The 26,364-nt window shown below is 51.1% G+C and overlaps 1 protein-coding gene across 4 annotated transcripts in view; it reads right to left on the bottom strand.

Moving 5' to 3' along the window:
• LOC138489469 (zinc finger protein 436-like) overlaps window positions 1-26,364 on the bottom strand; it is a 246,579-nt gene that overhangs the window by 81,598 nt on the left and 138,617 nt on the right. For all 4 annotated transcript variants that reach the window (XM_069617200.1, XM_069617201.1, XM_069617202.1 and 1 more), the window contains 2 exons: window positions 24,601-24,678; window positions 9,142-9,270 (listed from right to left, as the gene is read on the bottom strand). In XM_069617200.1, coding sequence (XP_069473301.1) covers window positions 9,142-9,270; window positions 24,601-24,678 — 207 coding nt within the window. The remainder of the gene's footprint in view (window positions 1-9,141; window positions 9,271-24,600; window positions 24,679-26,364) is intronic.

Raw genomic sequence — 26,364 nt, 5'->3', positions numbered from 1 at the left:
ACCTCGGAAATCCTCTCGAGCCGCCACCTGTTGACGTAAGTTGATGTTCTCTGTTCGAAGGCTCTGAACTTCCGCCTGGAGACCCTGAATCGCTGTTACCATCTCCTGGTATTGTTCCAAGGAGGCCATCATACTCGTTTGGCGTTGCAAACTGTCAGAGCCACTTCCCACAGTTCCTTCCCCAGGAGTCTCCTCACCTTGGTCTTCACTGTGACTGGCGACTTTCTGTCTTCTCCTCCGGTCTTTCGGGGTTCTCTCCTCTTCAGTATCCTTCTTAAGGAGTCCTTTCCCCTTCTTGCGTTCGAAGAGATAGGGACGGTCTCCTCCGGAGGCCACCTTGACCGTTATTGGAATAAACCGTCAGGTGAACCCTGGGGAGTCCGCCCCTCCCAAAACAGGGAAAAAGCCAGTAAGGCAGAAAAAACCCTGTGAGGCTGCAGGCGAGGATAGATTGGAGGAATAGCGGATCCTGAGGCTTTAAAAGTCTTGAGGTCAATGTCCAGTTGATACTCCAATGGATGACAGCTACTGGACTGTGATTCCTTGGCTTGGATGAAGGAGCCCTGGGAGAGGCGATGGAGTGTGGAGCCACAAAGGAGAACTTCTATGCTTCCGAAGGATCAAACATAGGCACAGAAGACTGCAAACGGAGGTAAGTTGTTTCGATAGACAGGTAAAGGTATGGGGAGAGAGAGAGAGAGAGAAAACTCGTGAGCAATAGAGAGCAGTAGTGAGTCCGTGAGAGTAAGAGAGAGTGAATGCAAGAGAGTATGAATGAGAGTGCGAGTGAATGCTGGAGTGCGCAAATGAGAGAGAGAGTGAATACAAGAGAGTATGAATGAGAGAGCGAGTGAATGTGAGAGTGCGAAAGAAAGAGGGGGTGAAAGAGAGGGATGGCAAGACCGAGGGAAGCCGGAAAAGACCCCGAGCAACAGGGAACCGGAAAACCGGAACCTCACCGACGGGGAAGACAGGTACCAGCCGAGCGAGGTAGAGGGTACTACGGGGGGCGAAGCTAGGCTGGAACCGATGACCAGATAAGGGGAAAGGAAAGGAAAGGCAAGAGAGAACGGCCGTCGCCTAACGAGAAGGCGAAGGGCCGCGGAGATTAACCGAGAAAACAAAAGAGGAGCTCGGTATGTCAGGAACGGTAGTAGGCACAAAATCGAAAGTCAGCGCAGCGAGTTGCAACGCGACTCGCAGGGGGCGTGGCTTCCTTAAATGCAGCAGCAACAAAAAGACTGGACCGCTCACAGACAGACTGTTGGGACCTAGTAGCGCCTCCATCTTGCCCATAACTTCCACGGTCTCAGCAGTGTGACACTCACATAGATATGATATGATATGGTATTTGTAACGCGCCTATACACAAGTGTTTCAAGGCGCGACGAGGCACGGAGGGAGGGAAACAAGGGGAAGACAGACAAACGATCCTACTAGGCCAGGTGTAATTCAGATCGGGCAAGTGCAGAGGTAAGGGGAAAAGGAGAAAGTGCAGGGGGAGGAGGTGGGGGGGAAAGTGCAGTACACGGTAAGTAGCGTAATAAAATAATAAATAATAAATAAAAGGGCCAGCTGGTGGCAAGTGCGAGGTAAGTGCAGAGCAAGTGCTACGAAGGGGGCTGTAGGGATACAGTGACAGTCCCACAGTGCAGGGGGAGCCAGGGAGGCAGTGCAAGCGGAGAGTGGCTGGGCCCTGGACCGAGGTCGCTGAGAGTGGCCAAGATGCAGGTTTAGTGCAGAATTTCAGTGGGGAGTTAAGCAGGTTTAGCAGGGGAGAGGGAGAGAGAAGGCAGAAGCGAAGAGGAAGGTTTTGAGGTGCTTCCGGAACCGGAGATGGTTCTCCTCAAGTTTCAGGGAGGCAGGAAGGCTGTTCCAGAGGGAGGCCCCTGCTGCGGAGAGAGATCTACCCCCAGCTCGTTGCTTCGAGAAGCGGCTGACCATGAGGGAGTTGGAGACGGATGAGCGAAGGGCTCGTGAAGGAAGATATTTAGGAAGAGAGAGTTGAAGGTATTTAGGCCCCAGGCCCCAGAAGGCCTTGTGGACAATGCAGAGGGTTTTGAACTTAATCCTCGCAGCCACTGGGAGCCAGTGAAGAGATTTCAGTCCTGGAGAGATACAGTCCCTGGGCTTGAGGCCAAGGACAAGTCTCGCAGTTCTGTTCTGGATAAGTTGCAGAGGGCGGAGAGTGGAGGCAGGCAGATTAAGATAGAGGCTGTTACAGTAATCCAGCCTTGAGAGAACCAGGGCTCAGGAGACAGTGAGCTTCTGGGGGAAGGAGAGGAAGGGAAGAATACTTCTGAGGAGGTGCAGCTGGTAGTGTGACTTCTTAGAGACGTCAGATATATGAGGAGAGAAGGAGAGTGTGGAGTCGAAGATGACCCCAAGGTTTTTAGCCTTGCAGGTAGGGGCAGGAAGGGGGCCAAGGGAGGCCGGCCAGAGAGCTGCAGGGAAGGAGGGAGTGGGTGTGCCGATGAGTAGAATCTCAGTCTTACTGGTGTTAAGGCAGAGGTCATTGGCGGCACACCATTCCTGGATAGCAGACAGACAGTCGGAGATGAGGGAAGAAGAGGAGGAGGCCGAGGGTAGCCTGAAAATGAGCTGGGTATCGTCCGCATAGCACTGGAAGTGGGGGCAGAGAGCGGCGATGCGGTGGGCAAGGAGTGCCAGATACTGGTTGAAAAGCCAGGGAGAGAGGTTGGATCCCTGGGGGACACCACAGGTGGAGAAAAAGATGTCGGAGAGGAAGGAGCCCATTTGGACCTGGGAGGGTCGACCGGAAAGGAAAGAGGTCAGCCATGCCAGAGCCTGACCAGTGATACCCAGGTTATCACGGAGACGGTTGAGCAGGACGGAATGGTTGACAGTGTCAAAGGCAGAGGAGAGATCGAGCAGAATGAGAACACAGGGAGTGTTGGAATCGAGGTTCAGGAGCAGGTCCTCACGGATGTTCAGGAGAGCAGTTTCCGTGCTTCTGGCCGCTCTGAAGCCGGATTGATGGTCATGAAGGTTACCAACATATTCAGCATGGAGGTTAAGCTGGGAGATGGCCAGTTTCTCCAGGAGCTTGCCCAGGAAGGGAGTAATGGAGATTGGGCGATAGTTGGCCGGGCAGGAGGGGTCGGAAGAGGGTTTCTTGAGGAGGGGGTGCACAAGGGAGTGCTTGAGGGGGGATGGGAAGACTCCAGAGGCGAATGAGTGGTTGCAAAAGTCAGCCAGGGCAGGAGCCAGGGAGTCGATGTGGTCCTTGATGGTTTTGGAGGAACAGGGGTGAACCTGTTTAGACGAGGCTTTCATAGATCGAACTTGTCTGGAAACCTCATCAGCAGAAACAGGTGGAAAAGCAGAGAAGGAGGGCTGAGGGGCGGCTGCAAGAGAGCAAGAGGAAGAGCCGGGAAGAGAGGGAGGGAGGTGAGAGGAGGAGAGCGAGGACAGGATGTCCTGAGTTTTTGAGATGAAGTGCGAGGCCAGTGCAGTGCAAAGGGCCTGGGAGGGGACAGGAGAGGTAGAGACTGCAGCAGGGTTGGCCAGCTCCTTGCAGATTTTAAAGAGTTCGGCCGAGTTGTTAGATGCCTCAGAGATGCGGGCTTGGATAAGGGCTCTCTTCTTGGTGAGAACGGAGAGCCGGTATTGCCTTTGGAGCAGGCGGCAGGCCAGTTTGTCAGAGGATGAACATGAAGCACGCCATTTCCTCTCTGCCACCCTGCACTTGCGTTTTAGGGTGACGAGATCCGAGTCATACCAGGAGTTACATTTGGCTTTGGGCTTCAGGCGGATTCTCATGACGGGGGCAAGGATATCGAGAGTATCAGATATAGAGGAATAGAGCATGGAGAGGGCTGTGTCAGGGTGGGAGTCACCCGAGGGGGGAGAAGGGGGCGAGAAGGTAGCAGCGAAAGCCTCAACTGACACGCGCTTCATGGGTCGGATGACCGAGAAGGTGGGAGGCAGTGAAGAGGGTGGCTTTGCCTGTGGGTTAGGGAGGGAGAGGTAGGAGGATAGGAGAAAGTGATCGCTCCAGGAGAGAGGAGTGGAGAGAGGGAGGGAGAGGGGAAGGTCAGAAGAGATCAGAGCATCAAGAGTGTGCCCTGCAGAGTGAGTAGGCCCAGACGGGAGAATAGAGAGTGAGAGAGAGTTGCAGATTTCGCGAAAGAGACCAGTGGGGGGACAGGAGGCATCAAGGTGGATGTTGAAGTCACCGAGAAAGAGGAGTTGGGTGGTTGAGGACAGGAGTGAGGAGGAGAGGTCAGCCCACTCAGAGAGGAAGGAGGAAATTTGACGAGGTGGCCGATAGATAGTGGCCACGGTAAGGGAATGGCTAGGAGAGAGAGAGAGTCGGCAGACAAGACATTCAAAAGAGGAGTAGGTCTGCGTGGGAGTGACAGTGGCAGGAATCCACTCAGGGAAGATAAGGGCAACACCACCCCCTGAACAGTTAGGCCTGGGCACGGAGAGGATCTTGTAGCCATCAGGTAGGAGTGTGTCGAAGCTGGTGGCAGAGCTGGCAGTGAACCAAGTCTCAGTGAGACCGAGGACGTCGAGGTCCAGTTCCTCAAGAAGGCGACAGATATCAGAGGAGTGCTTGATGGCAGAGCGAGAATTTAGAGTGGCAATGTGGAGAAGTTTGCCACCCTTGAAAAACTTCCGGGGAGGGGTACAGATCAGAGGTACGCCCTGCGGAGGTGTTGGAGAAGGAGTTGAAGAGGGAGCAAGAGAAGGGGCAGGGAGGGAGGGGAGAGGCAAGGTAGCCGAGGACAGAGGAGGGGGGACAGCGGGAGCGGAGAGGAAGTTGATGAGGCATGGGAAGCGTCTATCAAAGAGGTGAAGGTTGGCTTGAGGGCCTTGGACCAAGACGGTCCCGTTAGCATAGACATTAATGATGGCTTTAGAGGAGTGGAAAGGGGCCAAGAGGACATCCCAACGGGTGCCACCATTAATGGGAGAGGTGGAGAAAGGAGAGAGCACAGCAACCATGTGAAGGGTCCATAGTTCAGGTGAAGGCACGAAAAAGAGAAGGTCAGTGAGAGTTTCCTTGGAGCAGGCGCTCGTGTAGGTGTCAGCGATAGGGAGGCCTGGGTTGGAGACCAGGATGTCCTTTTTAAACTTTTTCCTACCGGATTTAGTGAGGAGAGCAGGATAGTCAATGGAGAAGCAGTTAGAGTAGATAGGCGAGATAGAGAGCACCATGGTTTAAGAGGGGAGGCGGACGACACGAGTATGCAGACAGGAAGTGAGTGGAGGGCACTAGTTTACCACAATGCAGAGCAAACAGTAATGCTTAGTAGGTCAGGGCCACCTAAGTTTGAGAATCCTGCGTGGGGAGAAAAAGCACCCTAGTTGAACACAATGCAGAGCAAACAGTAATGCTTAGTAGGTCAGGGCCACCTAAGTTTGAGAATCCTGCGAGGGGGGAAAAAAGCACCCTAGTTGAACACAATGCAGAGCAAACAGTAATGCTTAGTAGGTCAGGGCCACCTAAATTTGAGAATCCTGCGAGGGGAGAAAAAGCACCCTAGTTGAACACAATGCAGAGCAAACAGTAATGCTTAGTAGGTCAGGGCCACCTAAGTTTGAGAATCCTGCGAGGGGAGAAAAAAGCATCCTAGTTGAACACAATGCAGAGCAAACAGTAATGCTTAGTAGGTCAGGGCCACCTAAGTTTGAGAATCCTGCGAGGGGAGAGAAAAAAAAAAAAAGTGGAGATATTGCAACAATTGCTCACCTAACATGGAAGCACTTACTAACTAAAGAAAAATAGAAATAACTCCTGTTAGGTGAGCACCTGATGCTCAAATGCAATTATTCTCTAAATATTATAACATACACTTCCAGAGTTGTTGTTTAGTTAACAGAACTTCAACCTCAATAGGTAAGCACTTACAACATGAAGCTGTATTTCTATGAGGTTTCAAGACATCTGAAATTCAAAACTGCAATATTCAGCCAGTTGGCCTGCATCACTGTTCTCATCCGAGGCCGTTCCTGCTAAGATAGTAGGGAAAGGGACCACCCATCCCCTGCTACGATACCGAAGAAGGGGAATAGACACACCAATCACATTATACTTAGTTCTTTAGAATACAACAGGGAGTGCGCTGTGTAAAAAAAATGCAACAGTCAGACGGTCAAGAAAGGATAGTAGCAACTAATCCTACCGTTAGTGATATAATTTAAACTGAACAAGATGTGCCACAACCAGGACTCTCCCCCCACTAACTCCACCTTCACATCTCTGCATACCTAACTAACCCGAAAATTCACACAACATACTCTCGCCCAACAAACCGCACGCACTTCACCACACTGCATCAACAACAAACACATAAACAACACCAACTGCACAGGTGGTCTCGCCCCGGTCCAATACTTACACCAAAGCACAGCGCACCGTGTATACTGAGCTGAAGCTGCCAACAGCACACCACCTCTCTCACTCTCCTACTTCCTCTTCTCCCGACTAACCCAACCTTGCCCCTTCTTGTTTACAGATCCATCAGAGCGCCCGAGGACCAACTCCGTTGGTGACGGTGCGCGATATAAATACCTTTAAAATATATCACAACCACTAGCGACAGAAGTTTTTATTTTCCTTGTCTGAGATAGTGGGGTCTCTCCACTGTCTGAAGGGGCTGTCTCCATGAAGGTCTGGGTGCCCGCTCGCACTAGCTTAGACGGTTCTATACTGGCAGTTTTTTGTTATGCCTCTTAGATCTGTTTCATCACATTTCAGCTATTCCCTTTTGCCAGAGTGGTGGTTTCTTCAGACAGATTGTCATGGGCTGGGTGGTTGTCTGCATTTGACTTTCCTGAAGGGTCCTTGGTTTCTTTGGATACCGGGTCCAGGAGCAGGAATACCAACTTGTTTGCCATTTCCCAAACCTCTCTGTTCCAAGGTTACCCAGGATTCTCCTCCTTACAATGTTTCGTTCATGTTCTTCTGGCATAGGCTGCCAACTATGTAGGGGTGTCTGGATCCCACCGCTGACACCAAGTATCACAGATGGCACAGAAATCACTCTATGGGCCTCATTACACGGAAGGCGGTAAGGGTTAACGGTCACCGGTAATGGTACCGGTGACCGTTAACCCTTACCGCCTGATTACGAGGTCCCTTTGCGGGTTGTTACTTTAACGCCTGCTTTTTAGCAGGCATTAAAAACCAACCCGCAAAGGGACCAGGGTGCTAATTACGGTACCACAATTTGCGGTACCGTAATTAGCACCTTCCCCATTCCCATTATGCCCTTTGGGGCAAGAATGGGGAAGGGCAATGGGGGAAGGGGGAATAACCTCCCCGCCAACCTTGGAATAGGGCGTTAATTCCCCTTTCCTCCAAGGCGGTGCTGGTATTTTACCGGCATGGACCAAGGTGCTAATAGCACCTTGGTCCACCGCCTACCGTGTAATGAGGCCCTATGTCTTTGAGACAGGTCAAGGGTTTTTATTTCCTTTGAGGGGCTTACAGCTGCCCCTCTCTCACTAGTCTTGTTTCAACCCTCCTCTCTAACCCAGGTATCTGTAATCCCCAGTTAGTGCTACTGAATGTTGACCCCTACTATCTAAAAGGTGACTTATTCTATGCGTGATGACCAAAACGCCATTCACCTTTTCTAACTAGACGCCTTCAGGGACTGCCTAACTCTCCCTACTCTAACCAGTTGTTAGTGTTCTATTGGGATAGGGAATGTGCCTTGCAGACAACCCCTGGTTCTCCATCATACTGAGTCTCTCATTCTTCTCCACAATCTCCACCCGCCTTTGTCCTTTCCTTCTATACACTTCTGTCCCTCAGATACCTACAATCTTAGATGCTACTACTTACTCTCTCCTCCCTACTACTACTCCCTCATCTGCACTACCACTTCTATCCTCCTCCACACTACCACTCTACTACCAATCGAATCCCTACAATTCACTCATTACCATAAACTTCATAACCAATAACCACTTCTTACACTAATCTCACTAATCAGTCACCACACAAATAGACACTCTCACACTGAAGAGCCACATTCCCTCCTAAGGTAATATCACACCTGCTCCAAGAATCTCTTCCACAAGTTGCTGCTCCCCCTTTCCTCCTGCTGGTCCCTTGGTCATTTTTCATTTCCAACTCTGACCTCACCCAAAAAGACACCACTTCCTGCTTCCTGTCCCTTGCTCAAATCCCCCTTCCCCTGTCAGGACTGGATAACTTTCCCTAGCAACTTTGGCCCTGTCTTCCCCTCCTGAGGCTTGCATGTGCGAGGAACAGTCATAAGGGGGATAAGCCCCAACCACTTTTTCTTCGTAGGCTCACTGTTTACCAAAGATGGCGGCTGAGCAAGTTCAATGTTCCAGTTTACTTTCCGGGCCCCATCGCTGGGGTTTATTTCACTAGGTTCATTGGAGGTTACTTCCCCTTCCGCTTTTTGTCCCTAGTGGTCTTGGAGATACTTGATGTGCTGCTCTGGCTTGCCGGCGGGCTCTGCCGGCCCTGCAGCGCTGGTCTCTGCACTGTGTTCACGCCTGGATGTAGCAGGCCTCTCTTTCTCACCTTCTCTGTGGGGCTGCAGATTCCCTGTGCTGTTTTTCTCCTCCACAGGTTTTTCCACTTTGTTTTTCTTCTGCTTGGCCTAGGGGTCATTGATGTTGCTTTTCTTGTTCACGACACTGGCGAGTATCTACGACATGAGGCAAGGCTGGAGATACAGGTCTGCAATCAGACATGCTGGCACAAGAGGAGAGGGAACCAGAACTGGGTCCTCTCTGCTCTCACCATCTACCCCAGGGGTAGGACTGGCTCTTAATTCTTTCCTGTTCAGCTTTCCACCCCCAGCAGAGAGGGGTTCCCGTCCCCTCTTTACTAGGCCAGGATACTGGCCCATCACATCGTCCGGTTCTACGATCACGCAGTAAAAGTGTTGCAGCAAAAAAAGAGCTATTGCTTGAAACATGAGGTTACAACCAAGCATTGTAGTAGATTTGTTCATGAGGTAAACAGACAAATGAAGTGAATATGATAAACACTTTCCTGGCATAATTCTAAGGTGTGTACCATCCTCACATTGTTTGCAATGATGTCCTGCTTTGGGAATTGAATCAAGGAGGCAGGTGGGGACTTGTGATGTATTGCGAGTTTGAATAGTGCAGATACTGTACCTTTGCATCCACCGGGGCTGAGACAGACCTCCTTTCTCTCTGTTCCTTCTGAATCCGGAGGGTGGATGAGGTGTAGATCTTCCTCTATCTTTACTATTGTCAACTCTTCGGGATTGGTCATCACGTCACCTGTGATATAAAGCAAATATCCATGATTCCCACCTTCTGAATATAAATATACTTCTGACTTTAGAACCATGAAACATCTGATCCTATCTGTGTCGCACTTCCCTCTCGATGTTAGAACAAGCAACTGTCATTTTTACTGAAAGTCTGCAAGCATCTTGTATCGACACTGAACAAAGCCCAACAACATAGTAGCCCCCTAATACTCTTCTCCTAATGATTTCTCACTTTGCCTTTTCCCATCACTCCCTCCTCCCTTTGGTTTCTTTCTTTCTCCCCCATCTAGCTCCCTTGATTTCTCCTTCACAGCAACTCTCACGTCCTCTCTGCTCTTTTCTATTGCCTGTAGTTTCAATCTCCTGTACTTATTTTCTTTGTTTTTTTTTAACATGTAATGGTGTGTAGTTCGAACTACCAAGGTTAGGGGAGTGCTTAACAAAAGCCAATAAAGTAAAAAGGAACAAGTTACTTACCTGTAACTGTTGTTCTCCAGAATGGGTCTTACATGGATTCACATGCTCATGAATATTCCCTGTCATCGGGCTGGGAATCCTCAGTAAAGAAAAAATCAGTTTCAGTTTCGTTTCTGAATGGTCTTCCTCCTAATAACCAATCACTGGCCTCTGGGTCATACTGCCCCCAGCCAATGACTGCCCTCTGCCTAAGCCCCTCCTCTGGCAGCCATCTTCAGATTTGGTAGCACGTAAAGTGGCAGTAGGACCAAGAGAAGAGCCGCAGAGGGGTAGGAGGGAGGGTTCGCATGTGAATCCATGCCAGACCCATGCTGGAGAACAACAGTTACAGGTAAGTAACTTGTTGTTTCTTCAGCATGGGGTCTGGCATGGATTCACATGCTCATGAATACAAAAATACATAGCAGTACACACATGCACAACCACGGGAGGTGGCAAGGCTCAACATTAAGCATTTCATCAACTCAACATTAAGCATCTCTTGCCTCCTCACCAAGGCCACCTTCAGGCAAACAGGTTGCGCAGCACTGCCTGGCCGACTCTGGACTCCTCCCTGGAATCCCGGTCGACGCAGTAGAATCTTGTGAAGGTGTGCGTCGACCTCCACGTAGCAGCCCTGCAGATGTCCAGCAGGGGCACACCAGAAAGGAAAGCCATGGTAGCAGCGATCGCTCTGGTCGAATGGGCTCTCGGACGGCCCGGCATGGGTCGCTTTGCCAACCAGTGACAGTGCATAATGCAGCCAGAGAGCCATTAGAAAATGGAAGCCTTCGAGAGGGCCTTCCCTTGGTTCACGGTCCAAAGTTCACAAACAGCTGTGATGTCTTCCGAAGGCTCTTTGTGCGGTCCACGTAGAACTTCAGCGCTCTAACCACATCCAGCGAGTGCAAAGTCCTCTCGGCCGGCGACAAAGGCGACGGGAAGAAAACGGGTAACACCAAGGGCTCGTTGAGATGGAAGTCTGACGGCACCTTGGGCATGAAGGAGGGGTGCATCCTTAGCACCACCCTCGTCTTGTGAAAAGTCAGGTATGGAGGTTTACAGGAGAGGGCCTGGATCTCTCCCACTCGTCGTGCGGAGGTGATGGCCACACGAAACGCTGTCTTCCAGGACAGGAACTTCAACGGTGCTGAATGCAGCAGCTTGAATGGCGTCCCCATGAGCCTGGTCAGAACCACGTTGAGCTCCCACGCCGGGCCCTTCCCCGGCGGGAATGATCGGAACAGTCCTTTCATAAATTCCTTCACCAGACGATGGGGCCATAGAGATGACTGCCCCAGAGTTCTGGTGTAGCGGGTGATAGCCGACAGATGGATCTTGATGGAGGCATGCGCCAGCCCCGTCTTGGCCAGCAATAGCAAGTATGGCAGCACTTGAGGGGCCGTAATCCGCAGAGGGTTAATCTTGTGTGCACGGCACCAGACAGAAAACTTCTTCCATTTGTGTCCATAACACTTGAGAGTCGAAGACGCCCTGGCCTTTGCAAGCACCTCCTTGCAGTCCGCCGGGATATCGTACCCTCCGAACTCTAGTGCTGTAGGAGCCAGGCCTGCAGGTTCAGGGACCCCGGGTCGTGGTGGAGGATGTTGTCTGCTTCTCTGGCGAGAAGATCCGCGTCCGTCTGCATTTTGACTGGGGGTACGCTGACATGTCCAGAAGGTCTGGGAACGAAATCTGCCTTGGCCACGCGGGTGCGACAAGGATCATCCTGCACCAGGACCATCTGAGTTGACTGATGAGTCGCAGTAGCAACGGCAACGGAGGGAACGCATACAGGAACAGGCCATCCCAGGGGAATGAGAAGGCGTCGCCCATGCTCCCCGGCTGGGGAAACCTGCTGACGAACCTCTGGCACTTGTCGCCGTCGCGAATAGGTCGATCTGGGGATTGCCCCATCGTCGGAATAGGAGATCCACCTGATCCTGTCGCAGCTCCCACTCATGGCACGAGCGCAGCTCCCTGCTAAGTGAGTCGGCGATGGTGTTCTTTATTCCTGCCAGATGGAAGGGTACCAGAAACATCCCTGGGGCGACGGCCCAGTCCACAGATCCTGCGCTTCCTTGGATAGGGCTGGGGATCTGGTGCCCCCCTGCTTCCGGATGTAGAACATTGTGGTGGTGTTGTTGGTGAAGACCCTTACCACTTTGCCCTTGAGGGACGGAAGGGAAGACCTGAGAGCCCAGAACACGACTCGGAGCTCCAAGACATTAATGTGTAATGACCTCTCTTCTGGGCGCCAAAGGCCTCTTGCGTGGAGATCTCTGGTGTGTGCTCCCCATCCTTCCAGGGAGGCGTCCGTCGTCACCGTTTTCCTGGTGTGCCGGGGTCTGAAAGTCCATGCCCACCACTAGATGCGCGTGGGAGCCCCACCACCAGATCGCTTGGCGAAAAGTCTCATTGAGTGAGATCCTGTCTTCGAAACTGCCTGCCGATTGCATCCAACGGGCGTCGAGGAACTCCTGCAGTGGTCACATCCGCAGCCTGCATAGGCGCACGAGGTAGACACACAAGGACATCATGCCGAGTAGGGACTTCATGGACCTCATCCCAGCCACGTCCATGGTCAACAGCCGTTGTACCTTGCCCAGGATGGCCTTTGTCCTTTCCTCCGACGGTGAAGCCAATCGCGCCTCTGTGTCGAGTCTGGCTCCCAGGAACAGGGCGACTTGCAACAGTATCAAGTGGGATTTCGCGAAGTTGATCGAGAATCCCAGATCCATGAGCAGTAGGACGGTCCTCGCCGCGTGATCGATGGCGAGTTCTCTTGATTTCGCTCGGATGAGCCAATCGTCCAGGTAGGGGTAGACGTGGATCCCCTGCAGGCGCAGCCGCAGCCGCGCCACCAGTGGTGGCAGGCACTTGATGAAAACCCTGGGTGCCGACTTCATTCCGAAGGGGAGGGCTTTGAACTGATAGTGCCACCCCTGGACCACGAATCGCAGGAATTTGCGATGTCCCTTTAGGATGGGGATGTGGAAGTAGGCATCCTCCAAGTCCAGCAACGATAGGAAGTCACCTTCCTCCAGCTGTCCAAGCACGTGCTGGAGGGTGACCATCCAGAATTTCTGAGACTTGATGTACTTGTTTAGACAACGAAGGTCCAGAATGGGTCACAACCGCCGGTCTTCGAGGAAGTACCACGAGTACACTCTGGAGCCCCGAATCCTCTTTGGGACGAGTTCGATGGCTCCCTTTCTTAGCATCGGTCATACCTCCAGAAGTAGTTGTGGGACGTGGTTTTCCTTCCTGGCCACGGGTGGTTTATGGGGACATCTTCTTCGAAATTCCAGAGTGTGCCCGCGGGCCAGGGCATCTAGCACCCAACGGTCGGTGGAGATGGACTCCCACACGCTGACAAATTTCTCCAGCCGGCCTCCGACCCGGGTGCTCGGGTGAGGGCCCGACGCAACCGCCGGTTCAGTCCTGTTTCGTAACGGTCTTGCCGCCTTGGCCTCCTTGGTGACAACGCAATCCTCCTGACTTGCCGCGTCCTCTGTAGGCTTCCTGCGACGAGGAGCGGGCCACTTGGCGGTACAATGAGGAACCGCCACCGAATCCTTTCAGAGGCACCTTGCTTCCCTCCAGAGTTCCGAAAGGACAGCCGTCGTCGTTGAACACCCAAAGCCCGAGCCGTCTCGGTGTCCGCCTTGGTGGCCTGCAGTGACTCGTCCACTGTTTTGCCAAACAGGTTGTTCCCGTAAAAGAGCATAACCAGAACCTTGGTCTGCACATCCTGGCGGAAGTCGGTGGCCTTGAGCCAACCGTGCCGGCGAAGGCAAATGCTGTTGCCCATCTGACGAAAGCCGGTGTTGGCGATGTCCGTGGCCACCGTGATGGCGTGGTCTGAAGCCACCTCACCTTCCTGTAGGATTTCCAGGGCCTCAGCCCTCTTGTCGTCTGGGAGGAAGTCCAGCAGGGGAGCGATCCTGAACCACAGCTCCCAGTCGTATTGTGCCACAATCGCGAGGGCGTTGACCGCTTTAATAGTCGTCGCCGCCGACGAGATGACCCGTCGTCCCATGGCATCCAGCTTCTTCCCCTCGCCGTCCGGAAGGGACATTGAAGTTGAAGCCGTTGCCCCCGCTGATTTCTTCTTGGCTGCTGTAGAGACCACTGAATCCGGTGACGGCTGTGCCCTGAGGCACATGGGGGCAGAGTCCGGGACCCGGTACTTCTTCTCGTACCGGTCTCTCTTGGCAGGGGATGTGGCCGGGTTCTTCAGGAGCACCAGCCCCTTGTCCCAGATGTCATCCAGCAAAGGGACCGACAGTCTTCCTCTTGGCCTCCAGCCATTGGTAGAGGAAACCTTTCTTCTGTTCTTCGGGGCATAGCTGGAAGAGCTCCGATGTCCTGGCGATCATGGCGTGGAAGGAGCCAATTTCGTCAGGGGGGGGGAGAGACGAGGCCCGAGCGGGAGGTGATAGGAGGTCCATTCCGTGGTCACCACCATCGTCGTCGTCAGTCCCTGTCGTCGCCGTCTCCATTCCAGTCTCATCCCTCGGGGGAGGGGAGGGAGATGAAGGCTGTGCAGGCTGTGAATGCTGGGAAGGAGCAGGGGAATGGATTTGCCTCTGCTTGCTCGGTTGGCTTCCCGATGGTCCAGGCTCTGCTGGATCGTCCGCTGGGGGCAAGGGCAACCTTGTCCTTATCTCTGTACACAAGGCCTGGATAGCCATCAAGATCGCACCTGAGTTGTCTTGTGTCATAGGTACCGGTTGGGATGGGAGCAACGGTTGGGGAGTAGGATCCTCCATCTCCTCCACGGCCCGTGGCTCCTCGTCGGCACCACCGTCGCTTTCTTCGTCCGCCTTGTCGGGATCCCTCCCGTAGGGCCGGACCTCCTCGAACCTCTTGTCCAGGATCTTTGCGACGCCAGCCAGCTCATCTTCAGAGGTGGTATCTGTGTCCGTAATGGCTACCATGCCCCCCCTCTTTCTCCGCCCAGGGCTTCATGGGGAGGCTGAAAAGAGGACGCCCTCCGCGGTGGTAGGGAAACTCTAGCCCTAGAGGTCGTCTCCACTGGGATAGCCTCCGCAGGTTTCGCCAGGGCCGCCACAACTCCCTCGTTCAAGGCCTTAGCCGAGTGAATCAGGGCCTTCGCAACGTTGGGCGCGCCCGAGGCCTTCACCTTGGGGGAAGGGTCGCCGCCTCGATCCCCCTCGGCTGGTGCCGTCGGAATCGCCCGGGACTTCTCCCGAAGTTTACCCGGGTTCTCCAGCTTCCTTTTCCCCAAGCCAGAGCGTTGGATCGTGGTTGATGGCGTCGGTGACATCACGCCCTGCCTGGCAGCCAAAGAGCCTGACCCCTCGGCGCTCCGGGTGCCGCCAGACTCACGGTGCTTTGCCTTCTGTTGGGCCCCCGTCGCCAGAGCACCCTCAAAGGTCTTAGAAGACTGCTCAGACTTCTTCTTCTCACCCGCTGCTGGGCTCTTACCCTCCATCCAGTTGGTGAGTCGAGTACGAGAATCCTTCATCGTCTGTTCGGACATAGTCTTACAAAACGCACAGTCCTTCTCCATGTGCGAATTGTCATCCCATATAAAGGCCATACACATGCCCATTAAAGCTGCTGCTTTCAAGGGCTAGTGATGCCTTTGTGCGTGCTTGACTCAGGAAGTGGGAAGGACTGTCTGGCCCCATTCCACTTTCCTGGTGCCAGCGAGTCTAGATGCGGGGTATGAGTGAAACCTTTAGTTGTCCCTAAAAGGACAACTTCTGGCTCTTTGAATGGTGCAGCTCCTTCCCATTGGTGGGCTTGAACTTGCTTTGTGTTGTATGTTGTATGTGCTGAGTGTTGTATGTCTATTCATCTATTATAAGCTTAGCAACTAGCACAAGATGAAACTCATCTGTCTTCCCGGTTCTGTGCACAAAACCTTGGCACCAAGGTTTCAATGTGCTTTCTGCCCTGGGACACTGGAAGTGCCAATTAAGAGGCCCTTTCCTGGTAAACTGACCTGTACCTAGTTATGATTGTGTGAAATATGTTTGCATGGTAAAGTAAGACACTTCAAACCGACCATGGTTTACCAGATGTCCCACTGCAACCACCGTACCATATGATATCACAACAGCAAAAGAGGAGCATTGTACAAACACTGAATAACCTATGAAACAGAAAGAATCCGATCATCTACAACAAGAACAAACACGATCACGACATGTCTATCTAAAGACATCGAACAAATCATGAGCTTGTGTAACAAGGCAAAAAGATACATCAGCAACTGTACAAGCCCAGGCCTGCAAGAACCCAGGAACGGCTTCAACACAGGGAGCAGAGAAAGTGATCTGAACAAGGCCTGCTAGAAACCAGGAATGGGTACAGCATACCGCGATGAGGAAGGGAGCGGAACAAGGCCTGCTAGAAACCAGGAATGGGTAGAGCATACCGAGATGAGGAAGTGAGCGGAACAAGGCCTGCAAGAAACCAGGACTGGGTAGAGCATACCGAGATGAGGAAGTGACATGAACAAGGCCTGCTAGAAACCAGGAATGGGTACAGCATAGTGAGATGAGGAAGTGACATGAACAAGGCCTGCTATAAACCAGGAATGGGTACAGCATAGTGAGATGAGGAAGTGACCTTAACAAGTCCTGCTAGAAACCAGGAATTGGTACGGCATGGTGAGATGAGGAAGTGACCCGAACAAGGCCTGCATGAAACCAGGAATTGGTACAGCATACCGAGATGAGGAAGTGACCTGGACAAGGCCTGCAAGAAACCAGGAATAGGTACACCATAGTGGGATGAGTAAGTGACCTGAACAAGGCCTGCTAGAAACCAGGAATTGGTACGGCATAGTGAGATGAGGAAGTGACCCGAACAAGGCCTGCAAGAAACCAGGAATGGGTCCAGCATAGTGAGATGAGGAAGTGACCTGAACAAGGCCTGTAGGAAACCAAGAATCAGTAAAGTATAGTGAGATGAGGAAGTGAGCGGAAACAAGGCCTGCATGAAACCAGGAATGGGTACAGCATAGAGAGATGAAGAACTGACCTGAACAAGGCCTGCAATAAACCAGGAATGGGTACAGCATAGTGAGATGAGAAAGTGAGCGGGACAAGGCCTGCTAAAAACCAGGCATGAATACAACACACAACATTGTTAGATGAGGAAGTGACCTGAACAAGGCCTTCAAGAAACCAGGAATGGGTACAGCATAGTGAGATGAGGAAGTGACCTAAACAAGGCCTGCTAGAAACCAGGAATAGGTACAGCATACCGAGATGAGGAAGTGAGCGGGACAAGGCCTGCAAGAAACCAGGAATGGATATAGCATAGTGAGATGAGCAGGTGACATGAACAGGGCATGCTAGAAACCAAGAATCGGTACAGCATAGTGAGATGAGGAAGTGAGCGGAACAAGGACTGCAAGAAACCAGGAATGGGCACTGCATAGTGAGATGAGGAAGTGACCCCAAAAAACCCTGCAAGAAACCAAGAATTGGTACAGCAAAGTGAGATGAGGAAGTGACTGGAACAAGGCCTGCAAGAAACCAGGAATGGGTACAGCATAGTGAGATGAGTAAGTGACCGCAACAAGGCCTGCAAGAAACCGGGAATGGATCCAGCATAGTGAGATGAGGAAGTGAGCGGAACAAGACCTGCAAGAAACCAGGAATGGGTACACCATAGTGGGATGAGGAAGTGACCTGAACAAGGCCTGCAAGAAACCAGGAATGGGTCCAGCATAGAGAGATGAGGAAGTGACCTGAACAAGGCCTGCAAGAAACCAGGAATATGTCTGGCATTGTGAGATGAGGAAGTGACCTGAACACGGCCTGCAAGAAACCAGGAATGGGAACAGCATAGTGAGATGAGGAAGTGACCTGAACAAGGCCTGCTAGAAACCAGGAATGGGTCCAGCATAGTGATATGAGGAAGTGAGCGGAACAAGGCCTGCAAGAAACGAGGAATGTATACAGCACAGTGAGATGAGGAAATGACAGGAACAAGGCCTGCAAGAAACCAGGAATGGGCACAGCATAGCGAGATGAGGAAGTGACATGAACAAGGCCTGCTAGAAACCAGGAATGGGTACAGCAAAGTGAGATGAGGAAGTGACCTAAACAAGGCCTGCTAGAAACCAGGAATAGGTACAGCATACCGAGATGAGGAAGTGAGCGGGACAAGGCCTGCAAGAAACCAGGAATGGATATAGCATAGTGAGATGAGCAGGTGACATGAACAGGGCATGCTAAAAACCAAGAATCGGTACTGCATAGTGAGATGAGGAAGTGAGCGGAACAAGGACTGCAAGAAACCAGGAATGGGCACAGAATAGTGAGATGAGGAAGTGACCCAAAAAACCCTGCAAGAAACCAAGAATTGGTACAGCAAAGTGAGATGAGGAAGTGACTGGAACAAGGCCTGCAAGAAACCAGGAATGGGCACAGCATAGTGAGATGAGGAAGTAACCGGAACAAGGCCTGCAAGAAACCAGGAATGGGTACATGTTAGGGAGAATTCTATGGTAAGGCTAATTTCCCAAACCAAGCGAGTACCCCAGCAGCTTTGCTGGATTTTTGGGGGTTTGTTTTTTTCTCCTGCTAAGAGTGAGACACTTTTCCTCCCACTCTTAGGCATTATTTGAGAGTGCACTGTGAATGTTAATGTGTTTTATGGGCTATGAGGTCTTTTACTCCATAGGGCGTCATGTGTTTTTGGTATGTGTGTTACACACCACCCTCAGTGCAGTAACACCGGGGTGTCATAGTGACCCCCAAACATAGACTCCATACCCTGGGACTGACGACTGTCTCCCAGATCATGTAAAGTCACCATTGGCTTTACTAGTCTTAAATTGTGAACAGAACCAGTACAAACCATCATATTGTGGAAGTACTGGTAGGGGTAATTCGATTGCCCCTGGGTCTGTTTTCCAAGAGGGCACTGTGCCGTCCCGCCTTGTCGAGTTTTTGACAGGACTCGGTTTTAAAATCGCTTTTGTGCTCGCCTCTGAAACTCTAACCCAAGTCGAGCCCTTCGTTCCACTTTTTGGCGGGCTTCTACACAGAAGCCTCCAAAAGTGGTGCCACTCTGTCTGGGGTCTACAGGATGTGTGGGAGGGGGAATAGGCACCCTGGACTGAGTTGCCTCGGCAACTCAAATTGCACTCTTGTGTGATTGGCCCAGTGGTGAGCCGCCCGGCTCTTCACTTAGCATGTTTGAGTGACAGCTAGACTGGTGAATGGGGGTTTTTCTGCATAAAAGCAGAGCTTTGGGGACTGGAACTTCAGAAGTCACCACAGGACCTAAAGAATCCAAAGAGGGGAGAAGCTAAGCAATCTACAACGACGACACCACCGGTGGAGCCCTGCTGTACGACCTCACCACTTCCGACGACAGAGGAGATCTTCTTCCAGGAGAGTCTTCTTCCCTTCGAACTGGTGGGATCAACCAGTTCACCTTTTTTTGCCTTCCTGGACGTCTCGTGGTCGAATCGGCCATGCCAAGCACTCCGGCGGCCGGATAGCCACGCTTCACCACTACCGCGAATAAAAGGGTTGCACCTTTTAATCAGGAACTCCGCGGCTGGTTCCATCCCTGGCAGTGCAACGACCTCCAGCTTTCTTCCTTGTCGAGAACATCTCTTCCTCTGGTCGAAGCCACGACTTGCACCCGCTGCCAGGAACAACTGCCCCCGCTGGAACGTTCTCTCCATTTTAAGGTACTGTGTTCTGCCTGGCCTCCCTTTCAACGGACTGTTCAAGGTGTCCCGTAAATCCTTGCCTTTCCAACTGGGTTGGAGTTCAACTTGCTTAACTGAACCTTTCTGAGCTGATCCAACCTCTTTTGACATTTTCCTGCAAAGACTTTGAGTGCATTTCCACTGTGTGATCTTGGCCACATTTCGCCTTGCTCTCTCCAAGAGTGGGCCTGGCCTATTAACGTTTTGCTCTACAGTAGACCCTGCCTTTCTTGACTTGCTGTGGTTTCTTAATTGTTGGTACTGAATTACTTTCCCTAATCTGCCTTTCTCTCCCTTTTTAACAAATTATTGGAGTGCCATCTAATGTTACGCGCTCACCTCTGTTTTGCCAATAAGTGGTGTCTTAACTTAGACTTGTCGAATAATTTAATTAGGGAGGTGTATATACTTCTAGTGACTGTGTTTGAACTTGCTTGACATATTAGTGCCAGTGTATTTTTACAAGTGTATTTTTAAATAAATAATTATATACTTTGATACCAAAGCTCTGGTCAGTGTTTGCTTGTGCTACTGTATTTTTGTACCTAATGTGTATACTCTATATACTGCCTAACTCTTCTTGAGAGAAGTCTGACTGCTAAGCCACAGCTATCAGTTAAATCTGGGTGGTGCAGACTGGTACCAATTGGGTTTACTGCCAACACCTGTAGTCTTAAATCTTTTGCAGTGGTCCCAGAGGGAACTGCACAGGGTTCTGCCTAACAGTACAGCATGGTGAGATGAGGAAGTGACCTGAACAAGGCCTGTAAGAAAGCAAGAATTGGTAAAGCATAGTGATATGAGGAAGTGACCGGAACAAGGCCTGCAAGAAACCAGGAATGGGTACAGCAAAGTGAGATGAGGAAGTGAGCGGAACAATGCCTGCAAGAAACCAGGAATGAGTACAGCAAAGTGAGATGAGGAAGTGAGCGGAACAAGCCTGCAAGAAACCAGGAATGGGCACAGCATAGTGAGATGAGGAATTGACCTGAACAAGGCCGGCTAGAAACCAGGAATGGGTACAACACACACATCGTGAAATGAGGAAGTGACCTGAACAAGGCCTGCAAGAAATCAGGAAAGGGTGCAGCATAGTGAGATGAGGAAGTGACCTGAACAAGGCCTGCAAGAAACCAGTAATGGGTACAGCATAGTGAGATGAGGAAGTGACATGAACAGGGCCTGTAAGAAACGAGGAATGGGTCCAGCATAGTGAGATGAGGAAGTGACCTGAACAGGGCCTGCATGAAACCAGGCATTGGTACAGCATAGTGAGATGAGGAAGTGACATGAACAGGGCCTGCATGAAACCAAAAATTGGTACAGCACACTGAGATGAGGAAGTGACATGAACAAGGCCTGCAAGAAACCAGGAATGAGTACAGCAAAGTGAGATGAGGAAGTGAGCGGAACAAAGCCTGCAAGAAACCAGGAATGGGTACAGCATAGTGAGATGAGGAAGTGACCTGAACAAGGCCTGCAAGAAACCAGGAATGAGTACAGCAAAATGAGATGAGGAAGTGACATGAACAAAGCCTGCAAGAAACCAGGAATGAGTACAGCAAAGTGAGATGAGGAAGTGAGCGGAACAAGGCCTGCAAGAAACCAGGAATGGGTACAGAATAGTGAGATGAGGAAGTGACCTGAACAAAGCCTGCAAGAAACCAGGAATGAGTTCAGCATAGTGGGATAAGGAAGTGACCTGAACAATGCCTGTAAGAAACGAGGAAGGGGTCCAGCATAGTGAGATGAAGATGTGAGTGGAACAAGGCCTGCAAGAAACCAGGAATGGGTACAGCATAGTGAGATGAGGAAGTGACCTGAACAAGGCCTGCATGAAACCAGGAATTGGTACAGCATAGCGAGATGAGGAAGTGACCTGAAGAAGGCCTGCAAGAAACCAGGAATGGGTACAGCATAGTGAGGTGAGGAAGTGGCCAGAACAAGGCCTGCAAAAAAGCAGGACCAGGTACAGCATAGTGAGATGAGGAAGTGACCTGAACACGGCCTGAAAGAAACCAGGAATGGGCACAGCATAGTGAGATGAGGAAGTGAGCGGAACAAGGCCTGCATGAAACCAGGAATTGGTACAGCATATTGAGATGAGGAAGTGACCTGAACAAGGCCTGCAAGAAACCAGGAATGAGTAAAGTGAGATGAGTAAGTGACCGCAACAAGGCCTGCAAGAACCCGGGAATGGATCCAGCATAGTGAGATGAGGAAGTGACCGGAATAAGGCTCGCAAGAAACCAGGAATGGGTACAGCATAGTGAGATGACGAAGTGAGCGGAACAAGACCTGCAAGAAACCAGGAATGGGTACACCATAGTGGGATGAGGAAGTGACCTGAACAAGGCCCGCAAGAAACCAGCAATAGGCACAGCATAGTGAGATGAGGAAGTGACCCGAACAAGGCCTGCAAGAAACGAGGAATGGGTCCAGCATGGTGAGATGAGGAAGTGAGTGGAACACGGCCTGCAAGAAACCAGGAATGGGTCCAGCATAGTGAGATGAGGAATTGACCTGAACAAGGCCTGCAAGAAACCAGGAATGGGTACAGCAAAGTGAGATGAGGAAGTGACCGGAACAAGGCCTGCAAGAAACCAGGAATGGGTACAGCATAGTGAGATGAGGAAGTGACCCGAACAAGGCCTGCAAGAAACCAGGAATGAGTACAGTAAAGTGAGATGAGTAAGTGACCGCAACAAGGCCTGCAAGAAACCGGGAATGGATCCAGCATAGTGAGATGAGGAAGTGACCGGAATAAGGCTCGCAAGAAACCAGGAATGGGTACAGCATAGTGAGATGACGAAGTGAGCGGAACAAGACCTGCAAGAAACCAGGAATGGGTACACCATAGTGGGATGAGGAAGTGACCTGAACAAGGCCTGCAAGAAACCAGGAATGGGTCCAGCATAGTGAGATGAGGAGGTGACCTGAAAAAGGCCTGCAAGAAACCAGGAATATGTCTGGCATTGTGAGATGAGGAAGTGACCTGAACACGGCCTGCAAGAAACCAGGAATGGGAACAGCATAGTGAGATGAGGAAGTGACCTGAACAAGGCCTGCTAGAAACCAGGAATGGGTCCAGCATAGTGATATGAGGAAGTGAGCGGAACAAGGCCTGCAAGAAACCAGGAATGTCTACAGCACAGTGAGATGAGGAAGTGACAGGAACAAGGCCTGCAAGAAACCAGGAATGGGCACAGCATAGCGAGATGAGGAAGTGACATGAACAAGGCCTGCTAGAAATCAGGAATGGGTACAGCAAAGTGAGATGAGGAAGTGACATGAACAAGGCCTGCAAGAAACCAGGAATGGGTACAGCATAGTGAGATGAGGAAGTGACCTGAACAAGGCCTGCAAGAAACCAGGAATGAGTACAGCAAAGTGAGATGAGGAAGTGAGCGGAACAAGGCCTGCAAGAAACCAGGAATGGGTACAGCATAGTGAGATGAGGAAGTGACCTGAACAAGGCCGGCTAGAAACCAGGAATGGGTACAACACACAACATCGTGAGATGAGGAAGTGACCTGAAGAAGGCCTGCAAGAAACCAGGAATGGGTACAGCAAAGCGAGATGAGGAAGTGACATGAACAAGGCCTGCAAGAAACCAGGAATGGGTACAGCATAGTGAGATGAGGAAGTGACCCGAACAAGGCCTGCAAGAAACCAGGAATGAGTACAGTAAAGTGAGATGAGTAAGTGACCGCAACAAGGCCTGCAAGAAACCGGGAATGGATCCAGCATAGTGAGATGAGGAAGTGACCGGAATAAGGCTCGCAAGAAACCAGGAATGGGTACAGCATAGTGAGATGACGAAGTGAGCGGAACAAGACCTGCAAGAAACCAGGAATGGGTACACCATAGTGGGATGAGGAAGTGACCTGAACAAGGCCTGCAAGAAACCAGGAATGGGTCCAGCATAGTGAGATGAGGAGGTGACCTGAAAAAGGCCTGCAAGAAACCAGGAATATGTCTGGCATTGTGAGATGAGGAAGTGACCTGAACACGGCCTGCAAGAAACCAGGAATGGGAACAGCATAGTGAGATGAGGAAGTGACCTGAACAAGGCCTGCTAGAAACCAGGAATGGGTCCAGCATAGTGATATGAGGAAGTGAGCGGAACAAGGCCTGCAAGAAACCAGGAATGTCTACAGCACAGTGAGATGAGGAAGTGACAGGAACAAGGCCTGCAAGAAACCAGGAATGGGCACAGCATAGCGAGATGAGGAAGTGACATGAACAAGGCCTGCTAGAAACCAGGAATGGGTACAGCAAAGTGAGATGAGGAAGTGACATGAACAAGGCCTGCAAGAAACCAGGAATGGGTACAGCATAGTGAGATGAGGAAGTGACCTGAACAAGGCCTGCAAGAAACCAGGAATGAGTACAGCAAAGTGAGATGAGGAAGTGAGCGGAACAAGGCCTGCAAGAAACCAGGAATGGGTACAGCATAGTGAGATGAGGAAGTGACCTGAACAAGGCCAGCTAGAAACCAGGAATGGGTACAACACACAACATCGTGAGATGAGGAAGTGACCTGAAGAAGGTCTGCAAGAAACCAGGAATGGGTACAGCAAAGCGAGATGAGGAAGTGACATGAACAAGGCCTGCAAGAAACCAGGAATGGGTACAGCATAGTGAGATGAGGAAGTGACATGAACAAGGCCTGCAAGAAACCAGGAATGGGTACAGCAAAGTGAGATGAGGAATTGACCTGAACAAGGCCTGCAAGAAACCAGGAATGGGTACAGCACAGTGAGATGAGGAAGTGACATGAACAAGGCCTGCAAGAAACCAGGAATGGGTACAGCATACCGAGATGAGGAAGTGAGCGGAACAAGGCCTGCAAGAAACCCGGAATGGGTACAACATAGTGAGATGAGGAAGTGACCCGAAAAAGGCCTGGAAGAAACCAGGAATGAATACAGCATAGTGGGATGAGGAAGTTACATGAACAACCAGGAATGGGTACAGCATAGTGAGATGAGGAAGTGACCTGAACAAGGCCTGCAAGAAACCAGGAATGGGCACAGCATAGTGAGATGAGGATGGGACCGGAACAAGGCCTGCAAGAAAGCAGGAACGGGTACATCATAGTGAGATGAGGATGGACCTGAACAAGGCCTGCAATGTCTTCACTCAGTAACAGATTAAACTTACTTTCAATGCCAGGATCGGAAGCTGCATGGTGCATGTGCAACTCTGGAACCCGATTCCTTCCTTCCTCCTCATCTCCATCTTTCCTCAAAGAGACCATAAATAAAAGTTTCAAAATGCTACTAATGAAAAGAAATGCATTTTAAATCAACAGCATCCTTCAAAAACGTTGCACCAGATAGTAAAACTTTCTGATCTAGGGAATTTTAGAAACATTTTAAGTTTGAAGGTCATGAGGTCAACATTTATGGTGCACAGAACCTGAAATATTCTTGTAAGAATGAAAAAGTCACAAACAGCACAGAAATCTATCGTGGTACATTTCTAGTGTATGACACTCTTCAGATTTGATTGCCTAATTCCTCATGGATGGACATCACTTCTATTTTACCTCGCCTTCTCTGCCACACTGGTTCTTGGTCATCACGTCTGCAAAGGGGGGCATGAGATCCCAAACCACCCGATTAACCTTTCTATGATCATGCAGGAAAAGTGTCATAGCCTGGAGCAATTTTATTTTATTGAGCATTTTTAAGGCTGTTACGCAACAGAATTGTGTTTCTAAGCGCAACAAGGCTAAATGGGAAGGGAACAGGGGAAATAATAACAATGGCAAAAACAGTAAACATACAGTCGTGGTCCCACTAGGCCATGTGGCATTCGGATGTGCAAGTGCATTGAGGAGAAGTGCAGGGGATGCGGATGGAAGGAGTGGCGAGTACAGGAGTGGACAAGTGCTCCAGGACGGACCGGGAAGGAAGTGCTAAGGGAAGCAAAGAAGGAGAACCTCAGGCTAAGGGCTAGTGCAGGTGACTCTCAAACGTGGTATGCAGAGCCGCTAAGCAGGGGCCCGCAGGGCAGTGCAGTGGGGGTGGGTGGTGAGGGTGTTGTGCTGGTATTGACTGTGAGATTCGTGAGGATCAGGCCACCTGGTCACAGCAGCAGTAGAGTAATTAACAGGGAAGGGAAAGAGCGAAGAGCAGGGTTTTTAGCAGTTTCTGGAACTTAAGGAGGTCCGGCTCAAGTCTGAGAGGGCCAGGGAGGCTGTTCCAGAGGTAGGCACCACCCGAGGAGAGACACCTACCCCCCACTCTGCTTGGAGAAGCATTTGACAATCAAAGAGTTGGAGTTAGAGGAGCTTAGGGCTCTACCAGGGGAGTATTTAGGGAGGGAAAGTTGGAGATAGCGTGGTCCCAGGCCCCAGAGGACCTCGTGGGTGGTGCCGAGGGTCTTGAATTTGATCCTTGCAGCCCCAGGAGCCAATGCAGAGATGTTAGGGCTGGAGAGATATGGTCCCTGGGCTTGAGCCCAAAGAGAAGTCTTGCAGCCCTATTCTGGATTAGCTGGAGGGGGCAAAAGGAGGAAAGAGGGAGTTTGAGAAAGAGGCTGTTGCAGTAGTCCAGTCTGGAGAGGACCAGAGCTCTGGAGACATTGAGCTTCTGGGGGAAGGTGAGAACAGGAAGAATGCCTCTGAGGAGGTGGAGCTGGAAGTGAGAATTCTTGGAAAGGTCCATGATGTGAGGGGTGAAGGAGAGCGGAATCGAAGATGGCCCCAAGGTCCTTGGCCTCACAATATGGGAGACGAAGATCATTCTCTGCACACCATGCCTGAATGGCGGACAAACAATCAGGGATGAGAGACAGGGAAATAGAGGGAAGTTCAAACGAAAGCTGTGTGTCATCGGCATAACACTGGAAATGCGAAGAGAAGGAGGAGATCAGGTGAGCAAGAGGGGCGAGATAGATATTGAAGAGCTAATGTGATAG

Source organism: Ambystoma mexicanum, chromosome 9, assembly GCF_040938575.1.
Source record: "Ambystoma mexicanum isolate Mex_15411 chromosome 9, UKY_AmexF1_1, whole genome shotgun sequence".
NCBI classification, from domain to species: Eukaryota; Metazoa; Chordata; class Amphibia; order Caudata; family Ambystomatidae; genus Ambystoma; species Ambystoma mexicanum.
Note: the sequence above shows the minus strand (reverse complement) of the source record. Positions and strands in the feature narration are given on the sequence as shown.